Source organism: Cryptomeria japonica, chromosome 6 (assembly GCF_030272615.1).
Source record: "Cryptomeria japonica chromosome 6, Sugi_1.0, whole genome shotgun sequence".
NCBI classification, from domain to species: Eukaryota; Viridiplantae; Streptophyta; class Pinopsida; order Cupressales; family Cupressaceae; genus Cryptomeria; species Cryptomeria japonica.
This window is the reverse complement of record NC_081410.1, coordinates 635,628,380-635,650,500: the sequence shown is the minus strand read 5'-3', so window position 1 is coordinate 635,650,500 and position 22,121 is coordinate 635,628,380. Positions and strand designations below refer to the sequence as shown.

The 22,121-nt window shown below is 33.3% G+C and overlaps 1 protein-coding gene across 1 annotated transcript in view; it reads right to left on the bottom strand.

Annotated features, from left to right (window-relative positions):
- Positions 1-22,121, bottom strand: part of LOC131876760 (uncharacterized) — a 53,743-nt gene that overhangs the window by 18,370 nt on the left and 13,252 nt on the right. The window contains exon 3 of the mRNA XM_059222236.1: positions 8,909-9,129. Within this exon, the coding sequence (XP_059078219.1) occupies positions 8,909-9,129 (221 nt within the window). The remainder of the gene's footprint in view (positions 1-8,908; positions 9,130-22,121) is intronic.

Genomic DNA, 22,121 nt, shown 5'->3' with positions numbered 1-22,121 from the left:
TATGGTTCGGTGATGCAGGATATTGCAGGTACAAGTACCAGGTAGGTACGGGGTATCATCTCCACCTAGCTTCACAGGTCTGAGCGAGCCTTATATTTTCTGATGGAAGTGGAGGAGATAGTAGTTGACCCTATTTTACTCAGTTACACTTGTGTGAGTGTCGTCAGTTGGTCGTCTTGTTAGTTAGTTCGGCCTTCGTATTTTGTCGTCTGATCTTTTTATGAGTATTTGCTTGAGGTTTGTTCTGTTATGTGTGTTTTAGTGCATTTAATTAATTAATTAATTAAGTTTATTGAATTATCTCATAATTGTATTGTTTATGCATTGAGATTATAAATTTAGTGAATTAAAAGAAATTATTAAATTAAGTTGCAAGCTGCATGATATTAGAAATATATTTTATTTAAATTTTAGTGGAAAAATAAATTAGATTAATTATATTTATTGTTTCCTAGAATTTTAAATAAATAAAAGGATAAATAAATAAATAAAAGAATAAATAAATAAATAAATAAAAGAATAAATAAATAAATAAATAAGAGAATAAAAGATTAAATAAATAAATGAATAAAATAATTAATTAGAATTAAAATATTGTTTTAATTATTTATTTAGAAAAAGAATTAATTGGAAATAAAGTATCGTTTTAATTCTTTATTTAGAAAGTTAATTAATTTGCATGAGAAAAGAAAAGAAAGAATAATGATTTTTAATTATTGCATGTTAGTTTATCTTTTGTTATAAAATTAGAAAATAAAATAAAATTATTTTTATTCTAAATTTAGGTTTTTGAGAAAAAACTATTGAACCTAGAACTTTAGTTTAAATAGGGGAATAAAGAAATTTATTGGAAGCTTATTAAAAAGATTAGGGCTCTTCTGCAGATTTCTTCTAGGAAAGCTATACCAGGTTGGATGACTTATTTGATTGTGGGTTTTTAGAAAATATTTCTATTTTTTCTCTGAATGGTGTGTGTGTAAATTATTTGTCAGATCCAAAACTCTCTTCTGGTTAATTCAGGTTTTGATTTAAAATTCTTACCTGATATTAATTTTCTAGTTAATGGGAGTAATTTAATTTTGAGAAAATTAGGGAAATTATTATGAAAAAATTAGGGAAATTATTATGAAAAAAATTATTCTCTCTTGTTGATTTGTTCTGATAGTCCTTTAAATAAATCTCTATGAAATTAGTTGATTTATTTAGAAATAAATTTAATTGTGAATTAAATTTATTGGTTTATCTAGTTTAAAGAAAAAGTAATTGGAATAAAATTTTGTGAATGAATTTTATTGAGTTGGGAATTTTATTTCTATGTAAATTCTGTCAAAGGGGTTTTAATGAATTTGGAAATTATTTACATGTTTTAAAAAATAATAATACTAATACTAAAATAATAATAAAAAATAAATAAATAAATAATAATAATAATAAAAATATATTATAACATATTAAATTTAAAGTGGGTTTTAAAATGTTTAATTGTTTTATTAAATATTATTTAATATATTTGATTATTATATGTTAATTATTAATTATTAATTAATATATATTTTAAATATATGTTAATCATGATTATATATATATATATATACTTAATTCGTTAATATTGTGTATTATTAAATTATTAATTGTTTATATTTTTTGGGATAAATAAATATATAATAATTAATATTTAATTTTGGTATCTGTTTTATGAAGGAAGTGTCTTTTTGAGAAAAAGATAAAATATTATTTTATTTGGAAAATTGTTGAAATGAAATATATTTATTAAATTGATAATTTTTAAATAATATTTTATTCAGGAATATATTATACAATATGCTATTGGAATTATTGGAAATTTAATAATGTATCATTTGGAAAATTAGTAAGTTAATGAGATTTTCATTTAGTAAAATAAATGGTTGGTTTATATTTTTCCTCTATATTGAGACATAGACAAATGGACTATTTCAATTGTGGTATTGTATTCTCCTCGTTATGGTGATTTTTCTGTTAATGTATTTTGAAAACTTAGATCATTTTGAAAACTTGATCGACTTTTATTGTTTAAACCAATAGGAAAGAAGATTGTCATTTTTTGGCTATTGCCTACGCAAGTTTATTTTCTATATTCGCATTTGTTTAAAGTAATGGCAAGGCCTTGATATGTTTGTTTGGACCCTGTCGTTTGGTTGATTTGGGGTAGTTGTCTATGTCTTCGGTTTCTAGTTTGGTTGTTGCCTTGTGATGGTGTTTTAACTGGTCTTGTCCTTTATGCGGGTGTCAAGTGGTGATTTGTGGTTGGCCATAGCGGGTTAGGTCTCTAGTTAGAGTACTGTCAGGCAATGGACCTTGTATTAGCTTTTGGTATGTTCAGTTGGATCCGTTTCTTTGTAGGGATCATTTATGTAATTATTGACCGATGTGGTCGGTTGTTTATTGGTATGATTTGTCTCGATGGCAGGAATGTAAATGATGTGGAACTTATGTACCCTAAACTTATTTAATTATTAGAGGGGTCTTGCAGTTGAGCAAACCCGGAGATGTAGCCCTCTAGGGGTGAACTCCGAGATCATTTTGGTGTTATGTGTTGCTTTTGTTCTTATATTTCATGTTTTAGTGTTAGCATGTATGGATAGCATTTTGATAGAATGTGTAAGTGGTTTAGATGAAATTAATTGTAAATGCATGTATGCAGTCGTCTTTTAAATGTCGTAAATTGGATCATGAAAGAATGTAGATTAGAATAATGGAATATATTTAGTTATTGTTAAGGAAATCAAGTATGCATGGAAAGATCTCGTTGGTTTATGGTGAAATTCAAGTGTGTTATTAAATTGAATGCATGATTCAAATTTTAAAAAGTATGAACGTAAGGTATGAATAAATTTTAATGGATAAACTTTGTCTTGTGATCTATATTTTGTCTTACTGAAAGAAATTATCCTTGTTTAAGAATTATCTCGTTATTAAGACAATCGACTTAGTGGATTGGTTAGCGTGAGTTAAGTTAATTGTGTAATTAAGTAATCACGTTGGGAAACTCTTTAGGTGTTAGTTGATGTCTTCTGCTATGTAATTTGAGCTTGGATATCTTGTTGTATCTTAATGTTGTGTTTAACATTTTAAAAAAAAAATTATTGCACTCTATTCTTGTGTTTTAGCTTAATCCCTTCGGGGTTTCCTAGCGGGGCATTACATTTGTTATCAGAGCCCAAGTTTCAACATTGGGTACTCTGAGTTTGTAGTGTGTCTTTCAGTTGACCATCTTGCTTAGGTCATAAATGTTTGTATCTCTCTTGTCTTATCCTTGCCGTAAGTTTAAACCGTTTTCTCTATACAGTGGTAGGTCATGGCTAGGAAAGCTAGGGGAAGATGCAACGAAGATGAGAGAGTTGTATTCTTATTTGTTTTAGGCTTCCAGGAGTAAGCCTAGTTTGGGGGGGGAGAATGTAGTACCCTTCCTCGTTTGAACTTATTAGACTCATTTTATTATTGGTTGTTTTCAGTGGATACATCACCATGATATATTATTCACATTTTTATAACATTATGCTTTATCTGGAGATGAGATGTATAATTTATTTGTAGTATTTCAGTACTTGTGATTTATGGCATTTTATGGATTATTGCTATGTATTGACATTTTACTTTATTTATGCAATGTGAAAATATATGTTGTGGATCTGCGAATGTATTGGATGCAAGGGGACGATTTTCCTTCTCTCATTTCGGTGAGACAAGGAATGTCGCGATTCTCCTTCATCGGTGTGTATGTCGTGTTTTTTATATTGTATATATATGCATGTGTGGTTCGATGATGCAGGATATTGCAGGTACAAGTACTGGGTAGGTACGGGGTATCGTCTCCACCTGGCTTCACAGGTCTGAGTGAGCCTTATATTTTTCGATGGAAGTGGAGGAGATAGTAGTTGACCCTATTTTACTCAGTTACACTCGTGCGAGTGTCGTCAGTTGGTCGTCTTGTTAGTTAGTTCGGCCTTCGTATTTTGTCGTTTGATCTTTTTATGAGTATTTGCTTGAGGTTTGTTCTATTATGTGTGTTTTAGTGGATTTAATTAATTAATTAATTAAGTTTATCGAATTATCTCATAATTGTATTGTTTATGCATTGAGATTATAAATTTAGTTAATTAAAAGAAATTATTAAACTAAGTTGCAAGCTGCATGATATTAGAAATATATTTTATTTAAATTTTAGTGGAAAAATAAATTAGATTAATTATATTTATTGTTTCCTAGAATTTTAAATAAATAAATAAATAAAAAGATACATAAATAAATAAATAAAAGAATAAATAAATAAAAGAATAAAAGAATAAATAAATAAATGAATAAAATAATTAATTAGAATTAAAATATTGTTTTAATTCTTTATTTAGAAAAAGAATTAATTGGAAATAAAGTATTGTTTTAATTCTCTATTTAGAAAGTTAATTAATTTGCATGAGAAAAGAAAAGAAAGAATAATGATTTTTAATTATTGCATGTTAGCTTATCTTTTGTTATAAAATTAGAAAATAAAATAAAATTACTTTTATTCTAAATTTAGGTTTTTGAGAAAAAGCTATTGAACCTAGAATTTTAGTTTAAATAGGGGAATAGGTCTTTATTTTAGACACACAGGAAACAAGTCAGGAATTTAACTGAAGAAATTTATTGGAAGCTTATTAAAAAAATTAGGGCTCTTCTACAGATTTCTTCCAGGAAAGCTATACCAGGTTGGATGACTTATTTGATTATGGGTTTTTAGAAAATATTTCTATTTTTTCTCTAAATGGTGTGTGTGTAAATTATTTGTCAGATCCAAAACTCTCTTCTGGTTAATTCAGGTTTTGATTTAAAATTCTTACCTGATGTTAATTTTCTAGTTAATGGGAGTAATTTAATTTTGAGAAAATTAGGGAAATTATTATGAAAAAAATTATTCTCTCTTGTTGATTTGTTCTGATAGTCCTTTAAATAAATCTCTGTGAAATTAGTTGATTTTTTTAGAAATAAATTTAATTGTGAATTAAATTTATTGGTTTATCTAGTTTAAAGAAAAAGTAATTGGAATAAAATTTTGTAAATGAATTTTATTGAGTTGGGAATTTTATTTCTATGTAAATTCTGTCAAAGGGGTTTTAATCAATTTGGAAATTATTTACATGTTTTAAAAAAAAATTAAAATAATAAAAAAAATAATAAAAATAAATAAATAATAATAATAATAATATATTATAACATATTAAATTTAAAGTGGGTTTTAAAATGTTTAATTGTTTTATTAAATATTATTTAATATATTTGATTATTATATGTTAATTATTAATTATTAATTAATATATATTTTAAATATATGTTAATCATGATAATATATATATATATATATATATATATATATATATATATATATTAATACTTAATTCGTTCATATTGTGTATTATTAAATTATTAATTGTTTATATTTTTTGGGATAAATAAATATATAATAATTAATATTTAATTTTGGTATCTGTTTTATTGAGGAAGTATCTTTTTGGGAAAAAAATAAAATATTATTTTATTTGGAAAATTGTTGAAATGAAATATATTTATTAAATTGATAATTTTTAAATAATATTTTATTCAGGAATATATTATACGATATGCTATTGGAATTATTGGAAATTTAATAATGTATCGTTTGGAAAATTGATAAGTTAATGAGATTTTCATTTAGTAAAATAAATGGTTAGTTTATATGTTTCCTCTATATTGAGACATAGACAAATGGACTATTGCAATTGTGGTATTGTATTCTCCTCGTTATGGTGATTTTTTTGTTAATGTATTTTGAAAACTTATATCATTTAGAAAACTTGATCGACTTTTATTGTTTAAACCAATAGGAAAGAAAATTGTCATTTTTTTGTTATTGCCTATGCAAGTTTATTTTCTGTATTCGCTTTTGTTTAAAGTAATGGCAAGGCCTTGATATGTTTATTTGGACCCTGTCGTTTGGTTGATTTGGGGTAGTTGTTTATGTCTTCGGTTTCTAGTTTGGTTGTTGCCTTGTGATGGTGTTTTAATTGGTCTTGTCCTTTATGCGGGTGTCAAGTGGTGATTTGTGGTTGGCCATAGTGGGTCAGGTCTCTAGTTAGAGTACTGTCGGGCAATGGACCTTGTATTAGCTTTTGGTATGTTCAGTTGGATCCATTTCTTTGTAGGGATCTAATTATTCTTCCATAGCTTTCAACCAATATTCATCTTTACATGCCTCAATTAATGATACCAATCATTGTAGAATTTTCTGATACTGCTGGAGTAACTAGTTCAACACTCTGTTCCGATAAAGGTGCTACCGGTTCAGATATAATCATTTCCACTGTCAGTTCCTTCTCATAAACTTTGAGTTGACCTTTATTCAGCTCATCGACTTTGACATTAGCACTCTCCACAATTCTCTGCAATCTCTTGTTATAACATCTATATACCTTGATTTCATTAGAATAACCAATAAATATGCCTTCATCACATCTAGGATCAAATTTTCCAATGATATCATCTCTTCTGATATAACATTTACTACCAAAGATTCTGAAATACTTAATTGTAGGTGTATTACCAAACCATAATTCATAAGGTGTCTTACTAGTTTCTCTTTTGATATGTACTTTGTTGAATGTATAAACCATTGTGCTTACAAGTTCTCTCTAGTAGATATGATGTAGACTAGCTTCCATCATCATTGTGCTAGCAGCATCCAAGATAGTTATGTTTTTCCTTTCCACAACTCCATTCTACTAAGGTGTCCAGGGAGTAGAAAATTATCTTAGTATACCATGCTTCTCACAAAAATTATTAAACTCACCGGATGTGAATTCTCCATCATGATATGACCTCAAACATTTAATCTTCAATCCCATCTCGTTTTCCACTTTAGCCTTAAAGATTTTATCAAATGCCTTAGATTTTTCTTATAGAAAAGTAACCCACTGTTAGGATTCCCAAAGATACTGAGAGGGGGGGGTGAATCAATATCTGACTAGTGATAGAATTTTCTTAACTTATAATATGAAAAGCAATTCAAAACTGTGTACCGGTAAACCAGAATTAATGTAGTAAAGAAGAACAATAAACACAACATGAAAGACACACCATAACACAATATTTTAACGAGGAAACCCAGTGCGGGAAAAACCTCGGTGGGATTTGTGACCCACAATATTCGCTTACTGGCCAATAAGAGAATATTACTGTTACAATAGGGGCCTACACATGCAGGAAGGCCAAGTGCCTAGAGCTCACTACTCAGTTACAAAAGAAGTCTCACTGACTTAAAAAAATGGATTATACAAATCCAATGTCATGTACTGCTTCAGATCAGCATCTACTATGCCAGATTCAGTAATGGTTTAAGCTCTGCAATAATCATAAACCCTTATCCAAAATCTGCTTTACAATTCGCATATTAGGTTTGCAATAATCCTTCCATCTATGTATCTCCTAAATGATCTACAAGATCTCATACTTATATGATTCTTATTACAATCCACCATGTCGGCTTACAAAATGAATTTACAATTAAATACAAAATACAATTAAACAAGATTCCTATCGGCCATTGTGTCAAAAATCTTTCTTTTCGGTGTCGGTGCCTGCCGGTATCACATGATTGTAAGGTTGCCATCAATGACAATATCTTCAATTACCTACAATTTCTCATTGGAGTGTGCATTTGCCAACAATCTCCCCCTTTGGCATTGATGGCAACACTCATGGGAAAAATCCAAAAAGTGTCCAAAACTGATGTCCAAAAAGAATTTGCCAAAATTGTCTTACCAAAACTATGTTATCAAAATCTATGCTCCCCCTAAGCTGATGATGTCTTTCTTCTGATCATTTTTCTCATCTCCAGTACTCCCCCTTTGACATCAATGACAAAGGTTGTCATTCACTGTCAGTGGAGTGTGGTTCCTGCCTACATCCTTGTAACCGGTGGGTTACAATTTGATAGATGTCTGCCAATGCAAAATTGTGACTGTCGTTGAATCTCTCGTTGTCCTTTAATGTTGCTTCCGTTCTCTGAATTGTACTGGTGAGTATGTGCATTTTCTCTTCCGATGTGTTAAGTCCGAGAACCAGAACCTCAGAAATTTCTTTTCTCAAAGAAATGAGGTAATCTAGTTTAGGACCTAGTTTGCATTTTAAATCCTTTGCCTTACGCTTTATCTTTTCTTTATCTTTTTCTAACTTCTCAATTTTCTCCTCAAGATCTGCAATGTTCTTTTCAATTTCCAAAAATGAATATGATGTTCCTATTAAATTGTCAGCAATATTGTTGATTTCTTCTTGAGCGTTGTTGATCTCCGAATCTATGTCCTCTGTCAAAATATCAGTTTTGCAGGTATCTTTGTATAATTTCTCGAAATCTAAAATTGTTTCTCCTAGTTTTGGTAATAAGGTTTCCATTTGTTCCTTATTCTTCTTCACTATTTCCTCAAAGAATTTTTCTTTCTCCTTATTCATTTTCTCTTTGAATGTGTCTTCATTTATTTGGTCCAATGTAATTAGATTGTCAGTTATATATTTAGACAATGTGTCTAATTGGCTCAAAGAATCTTCATTATCTATGTTACACTTTGGAGTTATCATTTTCAAAATTGCTAGTGTCATCTATAGCCTTGTAAGCTTGTGCATTACACTCTGTTATTTTCTTTATTGAGTCCAAGAGTACCTTTGTCACATTTGTAGGCCAGAATTCAGTCATTGATGTGTCGAATGACTGTCCAACTGTCTTCACAATTTGTAGTCTGACAGTTGTAGTGATAGCTTTGTTTTCCTCTTTCTAAGGAGGATCTGTTTGAGTTTGCATTTCCACTACCAAAGGTTTGGGCTTTTCAAATGAAGATGGCACTATCTCTATTTGAACCTGTACCTGAACCTTTTTCTGTTCATGTTTCTCAACCTGTGCCTCTAACTGTTTCTTTGCTTTTGTCCCTGTCTTTTTCACTGTGCTCTTGTCTGCCGATTTTTCTAATTGTTTCTCAGTGTTATCTACTAGTGTTTCTGATGCTTTACCAATGGTATCCACTGTCAGTTTCTCTTTGTTCAGCTCTATGTTGTCTACTGTCTCTGACTCAATTGGTTTTTCAGTTTCTGTAGTTGTCAGTGGCTCAGTAGATGCAACAGTATGCACATTTGTGGTCTCTATCTTTCCAGTGTCCAAGGATCATTTGATTCTTCATTTTGTTGTTGTTCCCCAATTCCAATGTTCCCAACTTCAACATTTTCAATCGGTGGCTCTGTTGCCACATCTGTCTTCCTAGTTGATTCTTTATCTACCACAATATTTACCTCTTGAGTGCCAATGTTCATGGTATACAAAATTTCAGACTCAGGATTTGTATCCTCATGAGGAGTCTCCATACTCTCTGTTGTCAGTTGTGTGCCAACGGATTCTACCGGTGGAGTATCAGAAAGAGGTGGGGGCAAGTTATCAATTATCTTTAGGCTTGGAGGTCCACCTACCTTACCTTTCCCCTTATCCTTGTCCTTTTGGTAGACTCTGATGGTCTTAGGTCTTTTAAATTCTTCTTGTTTCTCTTTTTCAACAAAGAATATATCCCATTGATCTGTGATTTCTTCAGTGATTTCATTCACTCTGCCTGCCATTAGTGCTACATGTCAGTGACCGGTTGAAAATATTGTTCGGTTGGCATCACTGATTAATTCATCTATCTCTTTAGTGGAGTTCACTGGGTGAACAAGTAATTTTTCTATTTTTATCTTTTTGTCTAATTCAGCGATAGCTACCCTTCTAGCTTCTAGTCTTCTATATAAATCATTGGGTATGTCATCAATAATTTCCATCAGAAATTTCTTGTAAATGACTAAGTGAAAAATTACACTATTCTCTATGCTCTCTTTATCATCATTGGAAAGTGTGTTATACAGCTTGCTAATATTTTTCAATTTTAAATCCTTAGTGATTTCATTTAGAAGTGTGTCTAGTGGAGCAATAGCCTGTTTTACATTCTTTTTCTTTGGAGTTAACTTCTTAGTTGGAGACCTAAATGCCTGTTGCTTTTATCTTGTTCTTCTAGGTGTAGGAGAGGGTGTCGGTGAGGGTTTCCTTTTCCTTTCTACTTTTTTAAATACAGTTGGTATATCACTTTCAGATGAAGTTGCAACTATTGAAAGATGAGCTTCTGGTTGAAGTCCTTCTAACTCACTTTCCTTGATACCAGTTTTCTTCAATACATCTTCTTTTATTTCTTTAGCCTGTCTTGTTCCCTTCCTCACTATCTATTCAGTTTTCTTGACTCTTTTATGAGATTGGATACTACTCTCAATTGTTTCAGCATTGCCAAACACTTTCTCAGATGGTTCCTTTGGTGCTTCAAGGAGGGCTTTTGCATAAGTCTCAATTATGTTATCATATGTCTCATATCCCATCTCTATTACCCAAATAGTTCTAGGGACAACTGCCTCCATCCAGATTTCATCTTTCTTGATTACAAAGCATATCTCTTTTTGATATTTATCAATGATTGCTTGAGATATCCTTACTATTGTCTTCATTCTAGCCTTAAGTGCTTGAAAATGTTCATATATATGTTTCTCTCTGTCATCTCCCATGTATTTTAGTATATCCAACAATTGTTTTCCTACGGATATATCAAAGCCAAAGTCTTTCCTACCAATACCGAGTACTTCCTTGGTAATGTATAGCATTAAACACACAAGCAGATTTCCAAATCTAAAAGTTCCCTTTTTATCACCTTTGATTTTTTTCAGGTTGTCTATCAATTCATCTTTAAGTCATTCACACACACCAATTCTTGCATTATCATTTACCATGTCATATGCACTTTTAATACATAGGCTGGATACTGAGTTTAACCTATTTGCATGTGTGGCCTTATAGCTAAGAATCATACTGACAAATGTAACATTGATGTCCTTCACATCATTTACTCTTAGGGATCTTTTGTCAACTATTGCACCGGTTAAGTTTGTCACAGTGTCATTAGAAACTTTCTTAGTTATGTAAGGCCTGCTACCGGTGGAAGGTAAGCCTGTTACTACCCTAGCTGCCTCTTTAGTGATCTTATGGATGGAATCCAACCAAAAGAATTCGTCAGGGACTTTGCTTAGGACTATTCTTATCACATCTTCGGGAAATTTAGGGATGTTAAGAATATCCACAAAACCTAGGGTTTCCACTACCTTGTGTTCCAGTTTGATAATACCATTTGCATCACAGATTACAGTCCTATACATATTCTTGATTTCATCATCTCCTAGTTCCTCAATATGACAATGTATATACATTCCAAGATCCCCTGCATAAACTACTCCCTCAGGTATTTTCGAGAATGCTCCTAGGGTATCATCTTTCTTCGCAATTTCGGGAATCATTTTGAATACAGGTCTGGGGTGCTTGATAACCTCAATCACAATAGGGTTTGCAATAAATTCAGATGCAGATGAAGAAGCCATAGTTATAAATACCTCAATCTGCCTTTAGGATGATTTGCTTGAATGAACTCCTTCACTTTTCGCTAAGGATGCCTTCGCTCAGGATTTTCGTACTCTCAGAGATTTGAATGCTCGGTGAATGAAAAAAGAGCCAAAACACTTGCTTTATAATGTTATTTTCTCCAACTACCACATTTAATGTCTGTCGGTTAAGTCAAAACTTAACTCATCTGTCAGTAAAGAAGTAATTCAACTTATCACCATCAATTGAGGGTATATTAGCATGTTTTTCAATTTGTTGCCAAACCCCCAAAGGATTTTTCTTCAGTTAGATGAAGAGTCTCTTGTCGATGGAGTGATCCTCTGTTTTGTCGGTGAAGGAGTATTCCCATCAACATTCTGATCTAACTTTCTAATCCATTGTTTTGAGAATTCTTGCTTTACCTTTTCAACTTTTTGTTTACCTTTCAAGCTGGGTTCTTTGTTGTTTGCCGGTGATGCCTTACTTCTACAAAATTTTGCAATATGTCCAATCATGTTGCAAGCATAACAAGTCACATTATTTTTCTGAATAGCTTTCCCATATCCTATGTCGGTATGTGTTCTGCATTGATTAGATAGATGTCCAAATCTTCCACAAACATAACATCTTACATTCATTCTGCAATTTTCTGAATTGTGAAAAACTTTGTTGCATTTAGAACAGTGACTGGTGGATATATTAGTGTTATGATAATTTCAAGATCTACACTGATTTTCTCTATGACCATACTTGTTACAGTTAAAGCATTTCCCATTAAATTTGTAAGCATTAGGTTGTCTTACCGGTTTGTTGTGACCATGATTGTTTGCAGTACCAGAGCTTTCACCAATTTCAAAGCCAAGGCCATTTGTATCACCATTAGGTTTTTGATTCTTCAGCATGTCATCAAGTTCCTCTGAACTTTTCTTGAATTTCTCCTTGTGTTGATTTGTAGTAGTCAACTCATTTTCCAAGTAATCTTTTTGTCTCATGAGTTCAGTTTTGTCATGTTCTAAGTGAATTAGATTTGTCTTTAACATATCATTCTCATGACTGAGTCTTAGATTTTCATTTGCAGCATCATTGAGTCTTCTAACCAAGTCCTCTTCATTCTTCATTGTACTATTTTCTTGTCTCAGCTTGTTTACCAGATCATTAATAGTTTCCTTTTCATCATCATTATTCTGCACCTTTTCACAAAGTTCTCTTCTATTATTCCTTGCAATAGTGAGATTTTCTTGAAGTCCTCGAATGATATCTTGTGCAGCCTTCAGATCATCTTCAAGTTTGATATTCTTCACTTTTTCTACATCATAGTCTGAAAGAGTTGTTTCCAATTGCTTTCTCAAGTTTTCCATCTCTACCGATGTCAGGATCTTCCTCAAGTTGTTAGGCTTTTGAAAATAGAGGACTAGGCTCTGATACCAATTTTTAGGATTCCCAAAGATACTAAGAGGGGGGTGAATCGGTATCTAACTGGTGATAGAATTTTCTTAACTTATAATATGAAAAGCAATTCAAAACTGTGTACTGGTAAACAAGAGTTAAGGCAGTAAATAAGAACAATAAACACAACATGAAAGACACACCATAACACAATATTTTAACGAGGAAACCTGGTGTGGGAAAAACCTCAGTGGGATTTATGACCCACAATATTCGCTTACTAACCAATAAGAGAATATTGCTGTTACAATAGGGTCTGCACATGCAGGAACGCCAAGTGCCTAGAGCTCACTGCTCAGTTACAAAAGAAGTCTTACTGACTTACAAAAATGGATTATACAAATCCAATGTCATGTACTGCTTCAGATCAGCATCAGCTATGCCAGATTCAGTACCGGTTTAAGCTCTGCAATAATCCTTCCATCTATGTGTCTCCTAAATGATCTACAAGATCTCATACTTATATGAGTCTCATTACAATCCGCCATGTCGGCTTACAAAAGGATTTTACAATTAATTACAAAAGGATTTTACAATTAAATACAAAATACAATTAAACAAGATTCATGTCGGCCATGGTGTTGGTAATCTTTCTTTTCGATGTTGATGAACTATATGTCGGTGTAGAGTCTGTTGGTGTCTGTCGGTATCATATGATTGTAAGGTTGCCATCAATGGCAATACCTTCAATCACCTTCAATTTCTCTATCACCTTGAAAACTTTTAACTCTAGCAGGGCCACACAAATAAGTATGAATAAGATCAAGAACATCATTAAATTTATCTTGTATACTCCTAAAATAGGTTCTAACCTATTTACCCATTCGACGTTCTTTACATACAAGATTATAGGGCTTCATAATCTTAGGTATATCCCTAACTTCCTTAGTTGAATTGATCTTTACAATGAAATAAAAATTCACATGACACGGCCTTTTATGCCATAACCAACTCTCATAAATTTGTTTAATCAAACATGTCTTCTCACTTGAGTTCAAATGAAATATATTACCTTTTGTCTATGTATCGGTTGCAATCTTCAAACCAGATCTATTAATGATTTTCCATTTTCCATCCTTGAACTGTAATTGAAATCCCTTATCCACCAATTTTCCTATGTTAGGATTCCCACAAATACTAAGAGCGGGGGGTGAATCAGTATCTAACCAGTGATAAGATTTTCTTAAGTTAAAACATGCAGAACATAAAATAACAGTATACCGGTATGCAAGAATTAATGCAATAAACAGAATCAGAAACATCCACATGAAAAGAACATCATAACACAAGATGTTTAACAAGGAAACCCGGTGTGGGAAAAACCTCGGTGGGATTTGTGACCCACAATATTCACTCACTGGCCAATAAGAGAATATTACTTACAATAGGGGCCTGCACATGCAGGAAGGCCAACTGCCTAGAGCTCACTGCTCAATGAGAAGTCACACTGACTTACAATAAGGATTATACTAATCCAATAACTTGCACTGCTTTACAATAGCATCTCCAATGCCAGATTCAGTACCGGTTCTTGCTCTATTCTTTACATATACCCTTGACCTATAATTCGCACATTAGGTCTGCCTAATAATTTTCTTTATGCTCGCTACATTACCTTTTTAAATGTCTACAATGATCTCCTTTATATACAAGAGTCATTTTACAATTTGCCAAGTCGACTTACAATAATAAACAAAATATTACATATCAAAAATCCTATCGGCCTCTATGCCGGTATACATCTTTTCTTCTATGTCGGTGCCAGTGCCGGTGTAGAGTGATCTTGTTGATGTCGGTGCACTGTCTTGCCTGTATAATGCTTTGCTGGTATGATGTCTTGTCGATGCCATAGGATTGCAAGGTTGTCATCAATGACAAAACCTTCAATCACATACAATGTCTCATTGGAGTGTCCATATGCCAACAATCTCCCCCTTTGGCATTGATGGCAACACTCATGAGAAATTTCAAAAAGTGTCCAAAATGTGTAACCAAAAATTTTCCAAAAAATGTTTACCAAAAATATGAAGGGCTCCCCCTGAGCATATGATTCATGTCTTTGAACTTTCTCATCCTACTACTCCCCCTTTGGCATCAATGACAAAGGTTGTCAAGATGTTAGTAGAGTTTGTAGTTACATCTGTCCATATCCTCAACCCTATAGTTGGGTAGTTATTATTTGAAAAAGATCACCCAAAATTAAGTTTATACTATCCATAAACTTTTTGCTATCTTTTATTGCTGTTTCAGTCCTCTTCACAGTACCGGTGAGATGCTGCAAATGTTCTATCGGTGTTTTGCTTCCCTATGCTAATGCCTCTGAGATTTCCTTCCGCAAAGATGCTAGATAGTCCAATCTTGGACTCAGTTTAGATCTCAAGTGTTTTGCCTTGTTTATTATTCTTTCTTTCTCTCTCTCCTGTTTGAGCAATTCTTCCTCAAAATTTGCTAACTTCTCTTCAAAAACAGATAATGAATCCAGTGAGTTGACAAAATTGTCTGCAAGCTTATTTATCTCATTCTGTGTCTTGCTTATTTTCTTGTCAATATCTACAGTCAAGAAGTTTGTTTTACATGTATCTTTATACAGATTTTTATACTCTTTCAACAAACTACATAGTTCCGGTAGAAGTGTGTCAAAGTCTCTGTTACACTTCTTTATTTCTTCATCAAAGAATTTCCGTTTCTCCTTTTCTACCATGTCCTTTACTGATTCTTCCTTTATTTTCTCAATATTTTTAGAAATGTATTTACATAATGTATCTAATTGTCCTAAAGAATCTTTATTATCTATATTACAATTAGAAGCAACTAACTTCAAAAATGGTATTGAATCATCTATTGCTTTATAAGCCTGTGAACTGCAGTCAATTATTTTCTTAATAGAATCTAATAATACCTCAGTCACATTAGTTGACTTGAATGTTGATGATGATCCAAAAGTCTGAGTGCCGGTGGAAATAACCATGCTTGTATTGACCTCTGGTAGGTCAATTTGTGTTTGCATTTCTTTTAGCACTGGTTTCCCTGCTTACCGGTGGCACTGTTTCCTTGTGAGCCTGTTCCGGAGCCTTTAGCTCTATTGGTTTCTCTGTTTGTGCCTTGATTCCATCTTTTTCCCTGTATCCTCTGCCGGTTTCTCTGTATCTCCTGTTACCGGAGGCTCTTTATCCATATCTGACTTTTCAGTTGTATCTTTATCAACTATTATGTTGAACTTTTGGGTATCAATATTTACAGTGTATAGGACTTCAAGATTTGGATTGCTATCCTCTACATCCATACTTTCTGCTGCCGGTTGGTCTTCAATGGTTGTAATTTTCACAGGTGGAGGTAGGTTGTCTTTAACCTTTATGCTTGGAGGTCCACCAACTTTGCATTTCCCTTTGTCCCTATCCTTCTGATATACTTTAATAGGCTTAGGGTTCTTGTATTCTTCTTGTTTTTCCTTTTCAACTAGGAATATGTCCCAACCATCTTCTGTTTCTTCTGTTACTTCAGTAACTCTTCTTGCCATCAGTGAAATATGTCGATGTGCAGTAGAGAATACTGTCCAGTTTGCCTGAGCAATCAAATCATCAATTTCCTTTGGAGAGTTTACCAGATATACAGCAAGTAGTTTTTCTATTTTTATTTTCTTGTCTAATTCAATCACTCCTTGCCTTCTGGCCTCAAGTCTTTTGTACAAATCATCAGGAATTTCATTGATTACTTCCATCAAAAACTTTTTGTACATGTCCATATGCAGTATTACACTTTCCTTAACTTGCCATTTCTCATCAGCAGATAGAGTGTCATAAATTTTCTCTATGTTTTTCAATTTTCTTTCCTTTGTGATCTCATTTAGCAATATGTCTAGGGGTGCCAAGTCAGTTTTTGTCTTTTTCTTTTTCTTAGGGGTTAGCTTCTTCTTAGGTGTGACCTTTCTAACCGAAAATCTCACAGCTTGTTGCTTCTGCCTTGTCCTTCTAGGTGAAGGAGTGGTTGCTGGTGAGGGATCTCTTTTCCTAACAACTCTTTTAAAAGTTGTTGGCATGTCACCTTCCGAAGAGGTACCTACCGGTGATAGATGAGCTTTAGGTTGTGGGGCTGCCAACTCATCTTCTGTTATGTCGGTTTTGTTTAATACATCTTCCTTAATGGCCTTTGCTTGTCTGGATCCTTTCCTCACAAATGCCTCTACCTTCTTTACTCTTTTTTTAGACTGTATTTGGCTTTCTATGGTTTCAGCACTACCAAATACTTCTTCCTTAGGTTCTTTGGGGGCTTTTAGAAGTGCTTTAGCATAAGTTTCAACTATGTGGTCATTTGTCTCATAGCCCATTTCGGTTACCCAGATTGTCCTTGGGATGACTGCTTCCATCCATATTTCATCTTTCTTAATAACAAAGCATATATCATCTTTGTATTTGTCTACAATTTTCTGAGATAACCTTATTCTTTTCTTCATTTTTGTCTTTAATGCTTGGAAAAAGTCATGAATGTTGTTCTCCTTGTTCTCACCCATGGTATTAAACAATTTTGTCAATTGCTTTCCTACCGGTATGTCATATCCTAGTTCTTTATATCCTATACCGGGAAACTGTTTTGTTATATGAAGCATTAGGCATACTAACAGATTTCCAAATCTGAAAGTTCCTTTCTTATCCTTCTTTATCTTTCCAAGGTTGTCTATCAGTTCATCTTTTAACCATTCACAGATGTCAATTTTTGCATTGTCTGTTACCATATCATAAGCACTCTTAATGCATAAACTTGAAACTGAGTTAAGTCTATTAGCATGAGTGGCTTTGTAACCTAATATCATACTTATGAATCTCACATTGATATCTTTTACATCGTTAACCCTTAGAGATCTCTTATCGAATGTTGCACCTGTTAGGTCTATGACTAAATCATTGGAAATAGTCTTGTTTTTGTCTGGCCTCTTACCGGTGGTCGGTAACCCTGTGACAGCTTTTACCACTCCCTTGGTGATCTTATGAATTGCATCTAGCCAGAAAAATTCTCCATGAACTCTGCTTAACACTATCCTAATCACATCCTTAGGAAATTCAGGAATGCTAAGGATTTCTGTGAATCCTAGGGTTTCAATAATCTTGTGTTCAACTTTAACATTGTCGGTATCATCACATATCTCGATTTTATACATGGTTTTGATTTCCTCATCTTCTAACTCTTCAATGTTGCAGTGGATGTACATTCTAGGGTCTTCAGCATATACAACACCTTTAGGAATTTGAGAAAATGCACCTAAGGTATCATCCTTTTTTGCTAGCTCGGGGACTAATTGAACTACGGGCCTAGGTCTTTTAATTACTTCCACAACAGTAGGGTTTGCTATGTATTCAATTGCAAAGGTGGATGCCATGATTAAATACCTTTTTCTGTCTTGGATGGATGAATGCTTGGAGTGTGCTTGCTTCTTGCTCGAAATGCCTTAGCTCGGAATCTTCGCGCTCTCTAAAAGTTTGAAATCACGGTGAAATGAAATGGAGCCAAAACCTTATTTTTATAATGTCTTTTCGCCATCTACCACATTAATTGCATGTCGGTTAAGTATTCACTTAACATTGTTTGCCGGTAATAAGTAATTTTCAACTTCTTATCTCTAACCGAGGGAATAATAGCATATGTGTCATTAGATTGCCAAACCCTCAAGGAAATTTTCTTCAATTAGATGAAGAACTTCCTACCAGTGGAGCACTGCTCTGTCCTGCTGGTGAAACATCACTCTGTCATGTCGGTGAAGCATTTGTTGGTTCTATCGGTGGAGGAGTATTCCCAATATTTAGATCAGCTTTTCTAATCCATTGCTTTGAGAATTCTTGCTTAACCTCTTCAACTTTTTCTTTACCTTTCAAGCTAGCACTTTTGTTGTCTACCGGTGTACCTTTACTTCTACAAAATTTAGCAATATGCCCAATCTTGTTACATGCATAACAAGTTACATTATTTTTCTGAATAGCTTTCCCATAACCTATGCCGGTTTGTGTTCTGCATTGATTAGATAAATGTCCAAATCTTCCACAAACATAACATCTCACATTCATTCTATAGTTTTCAGAGTTATGACCAACTTTGTTGCATTTGGAACATTGACCGGTGGGTGTATTGATATTCTGATAATTCCTAGATCTACATTCATTTGCCCTATGACCATACTTATTATAGTTAAAGCATTTTCCATTGAATTTATAAGCATTAGGTGGTCTTACCGGTTTGTTGTGATCCTGAGTATTTGCAGTACCGGAGCTTTCACCAACTTCAAAGCCAATTCCAGAAGTGTCACCTTTAAGTTTTTGATTCTTCAATAAGGTACCAAGTTCTTCTGAGCTTTTCTTGAATTTTTCTTTATGTTGATTTGCAGTTTCCAATTCCCTTTCCAAGATTTTTTTTTGTCTCATCAGTTCATTTGAGTCATTTTGAGTATGCATCAGATCTGTCTTCAACATGTCATTTTCATAGCTAAGTCTTGTGTTCTCATTTACTGCATCACTTAGTCTTCTGGTCAATTCTTCTTCATTCTTCTTTCTATCCTCAATCTCTTTGCAAAATTTCATAGTCATATCCTGCATTTCATTTTTTGTTGTCATGATCTCTTGTTTCAGCTTGCTTATCAGGTCATTAAGTGATTCATTTTCATCATTCTCATTTTGCAATTTTTCACAAAGTTCTCTTCTTTTATTTCTTGCAATAGTAAGATTTTCTTGAAGTGCCTGAATGATATCCTGAGCTGCTCTTAAATCATCTTCTAATTTGATATTTTTCAACTTCTCTGCATCATAGTCTGTAAGAGCTCCTTCAAGTTGCTTCATCAGATTTTCCATCTTTACCGGTGTCAAGATCTTCCTCAAGCTGTTAGGCTTCTGAAAATAGAGGACCAAGCTCTGATACCAATTGTTAGGATTCCCACAGATACTGAGAGGGGGGGGGGGGGGGGTGAATCAATATCTAACCGGTGATAAGATTTTCTTAAGTTAAAACATGCAGAACATAAAATAACAGTATACCGGTATGCAAGAATTAATGCAATAAACAGAATCAGAAACATCCACATGAAAAGAACACCATAATACAAGATGTTTAACGAGGAAACCCGGTGTGGGAAAAACCTCGGTGGGATTTGTGACCCACAATATTCACTCACTGGCCAATAAGAGAATATTACTTACAATAGGGGCTGTACATGCAAGAAGGCCAACTGCCTAGAGCTCACTGCTCAATGAGAAGTCACACTAACTTACAATAAGGATTATACTAGTCCAATAACTTGTACTGCTTTACAATAGCATCTCCAATGTCAGATTCAGTACTAGTTCTTGCTCTATTCTTTACATATACCCTTGACCTATAATTCGCACATTAGGTCTGCCTAATAATTTTCTTTATTTTTGCTACATTACCTTTTTAAATGTCTACAATGATCTCCTTTATATACAAGAGTCATTTTACAATTTGCCAAGTCGGCTTACAATAATAAACAAAATATTACATATCAAAAATCTTGTCGGCCTCTATGTCGGTATACATCTTTTCTTCTATGCTGGTGTCGATGCCGATGTAGAGTGATCTTGTTGATGTCAGTGCATTGTCTTGCCTATATAATGCTTTGCCGGTATGATGTCTTGCCGATGGCATAGGATTGCAAGGTTGGCATCAATGATAAAACCTTCAATCACATACAATGTCTCATTAGAGTGTCCATATGCCAACATCCTACACTCAAAAGATTATGCCTTAAACCTTAAACATAATAAATATTGTTAGTATTGTTCTTACCATCCAATGATATAGTTCCTTTTCCTTTTCTCATAAATGTTGTCGTTTCCAAATCTAACTAGAGTGCCATCAAATTCTTACAAAGATAGAAACTTCCATTTATCTCCAATCATATGATGCTAACAACCACTATCAATTACCCATTCATCCTTGTCTTCAATATTAGCAGCAAGTGCCTTCTCTTCAAGTACATTTTCTTCCAGTGTTGGCACATCTTCCTTGATAGCCAGGAACACCCATTCCTTCCCATTGTCAGAACCACTAGTAGAGTCTTCTACCAGTTCATCATCAAAATCGGCAATACCTTCCTCATTCACTATGTAGCATGATTTGTCTTTATTTTTCTTGTACTTATACTTGTTCTGATATCCAAGGTTAGGCTTAAAAGATTGTCTAACTCTTTCTTCAAATCTTGAATTCCTTTCAGGACATCTAGATGCAAAATGACCAATCTTATTACATGCAAAACAATTAAAAGGTGTTTTTTCTTCATACTTACTTTCTACCAGTCTTTTAGGTACTCTTCTAGCAAATAGAGCTTCAAGTTGCTCAAACTCATCATCTTCTCTCTTCATATCTTCCAATTCCTTTGCATATAAAGCTTTCCAATATTGCTTACCGATTGCAGATGTAGATGCATGAAAAGCAGGTTCAGTCTTCACAGCTCCAGAAGGTCCAAATTCTTCAAGCTCAAAAACAGATAGTTTCCCAACCAAGGTATCTATGTTGATAGATGTATTATCCATTGTTCTCAACTCATTAATAGCACTAGCCTTCATTTTGTAAGCTAATGGTAGGCCTCTCGGAACTTTAGAAACAATTTCATCTTCACTCAGAGTTCCACCACAATATTGAATTCCCATAACAATCTCATTTACCCTTTCCATGAATGCAGTAATCCTTTCATCTTCTTCCATATTTAGGTTTTCATATCTCACCCGATAACTATCAAGTTTAGAAATATTCACTGTAGGGTCACCTTCATTAAGAGTCTCCAACTTATCCCATATAGCCTTTCCAGATGATTTATCGGTTAAACCCATTATTTGTTGTTCAGAAAGTGCACATAAGAGGGCTTCTCTTGCTCTACAATCATTCTCAAGCTCCTTATCCAGGCTTGCCAGAGGAGGATTTCAAGATGTTGGATTATAAAGTGTGACACCATTCTATGTGATCTCCCAAATCTCCTTGCCAAGTCATCTTAGATGAGTCCATACGAATCTTCCATACTATGTAATTTGTTCCATCAAGCCTAGGAATATCTCTCCGAAAGATAGCTCCAGATGAACTGGATGAACTTGAATTGTTAGTCACCATAAGATCTTCCTTAAGTGCTTAAGCTTTTTGCAGAGAGGACCAAAGCTCTCATGCCAATTGTTAGACAATTCAAATAATCGGAAGACAACTGAGATGGGGA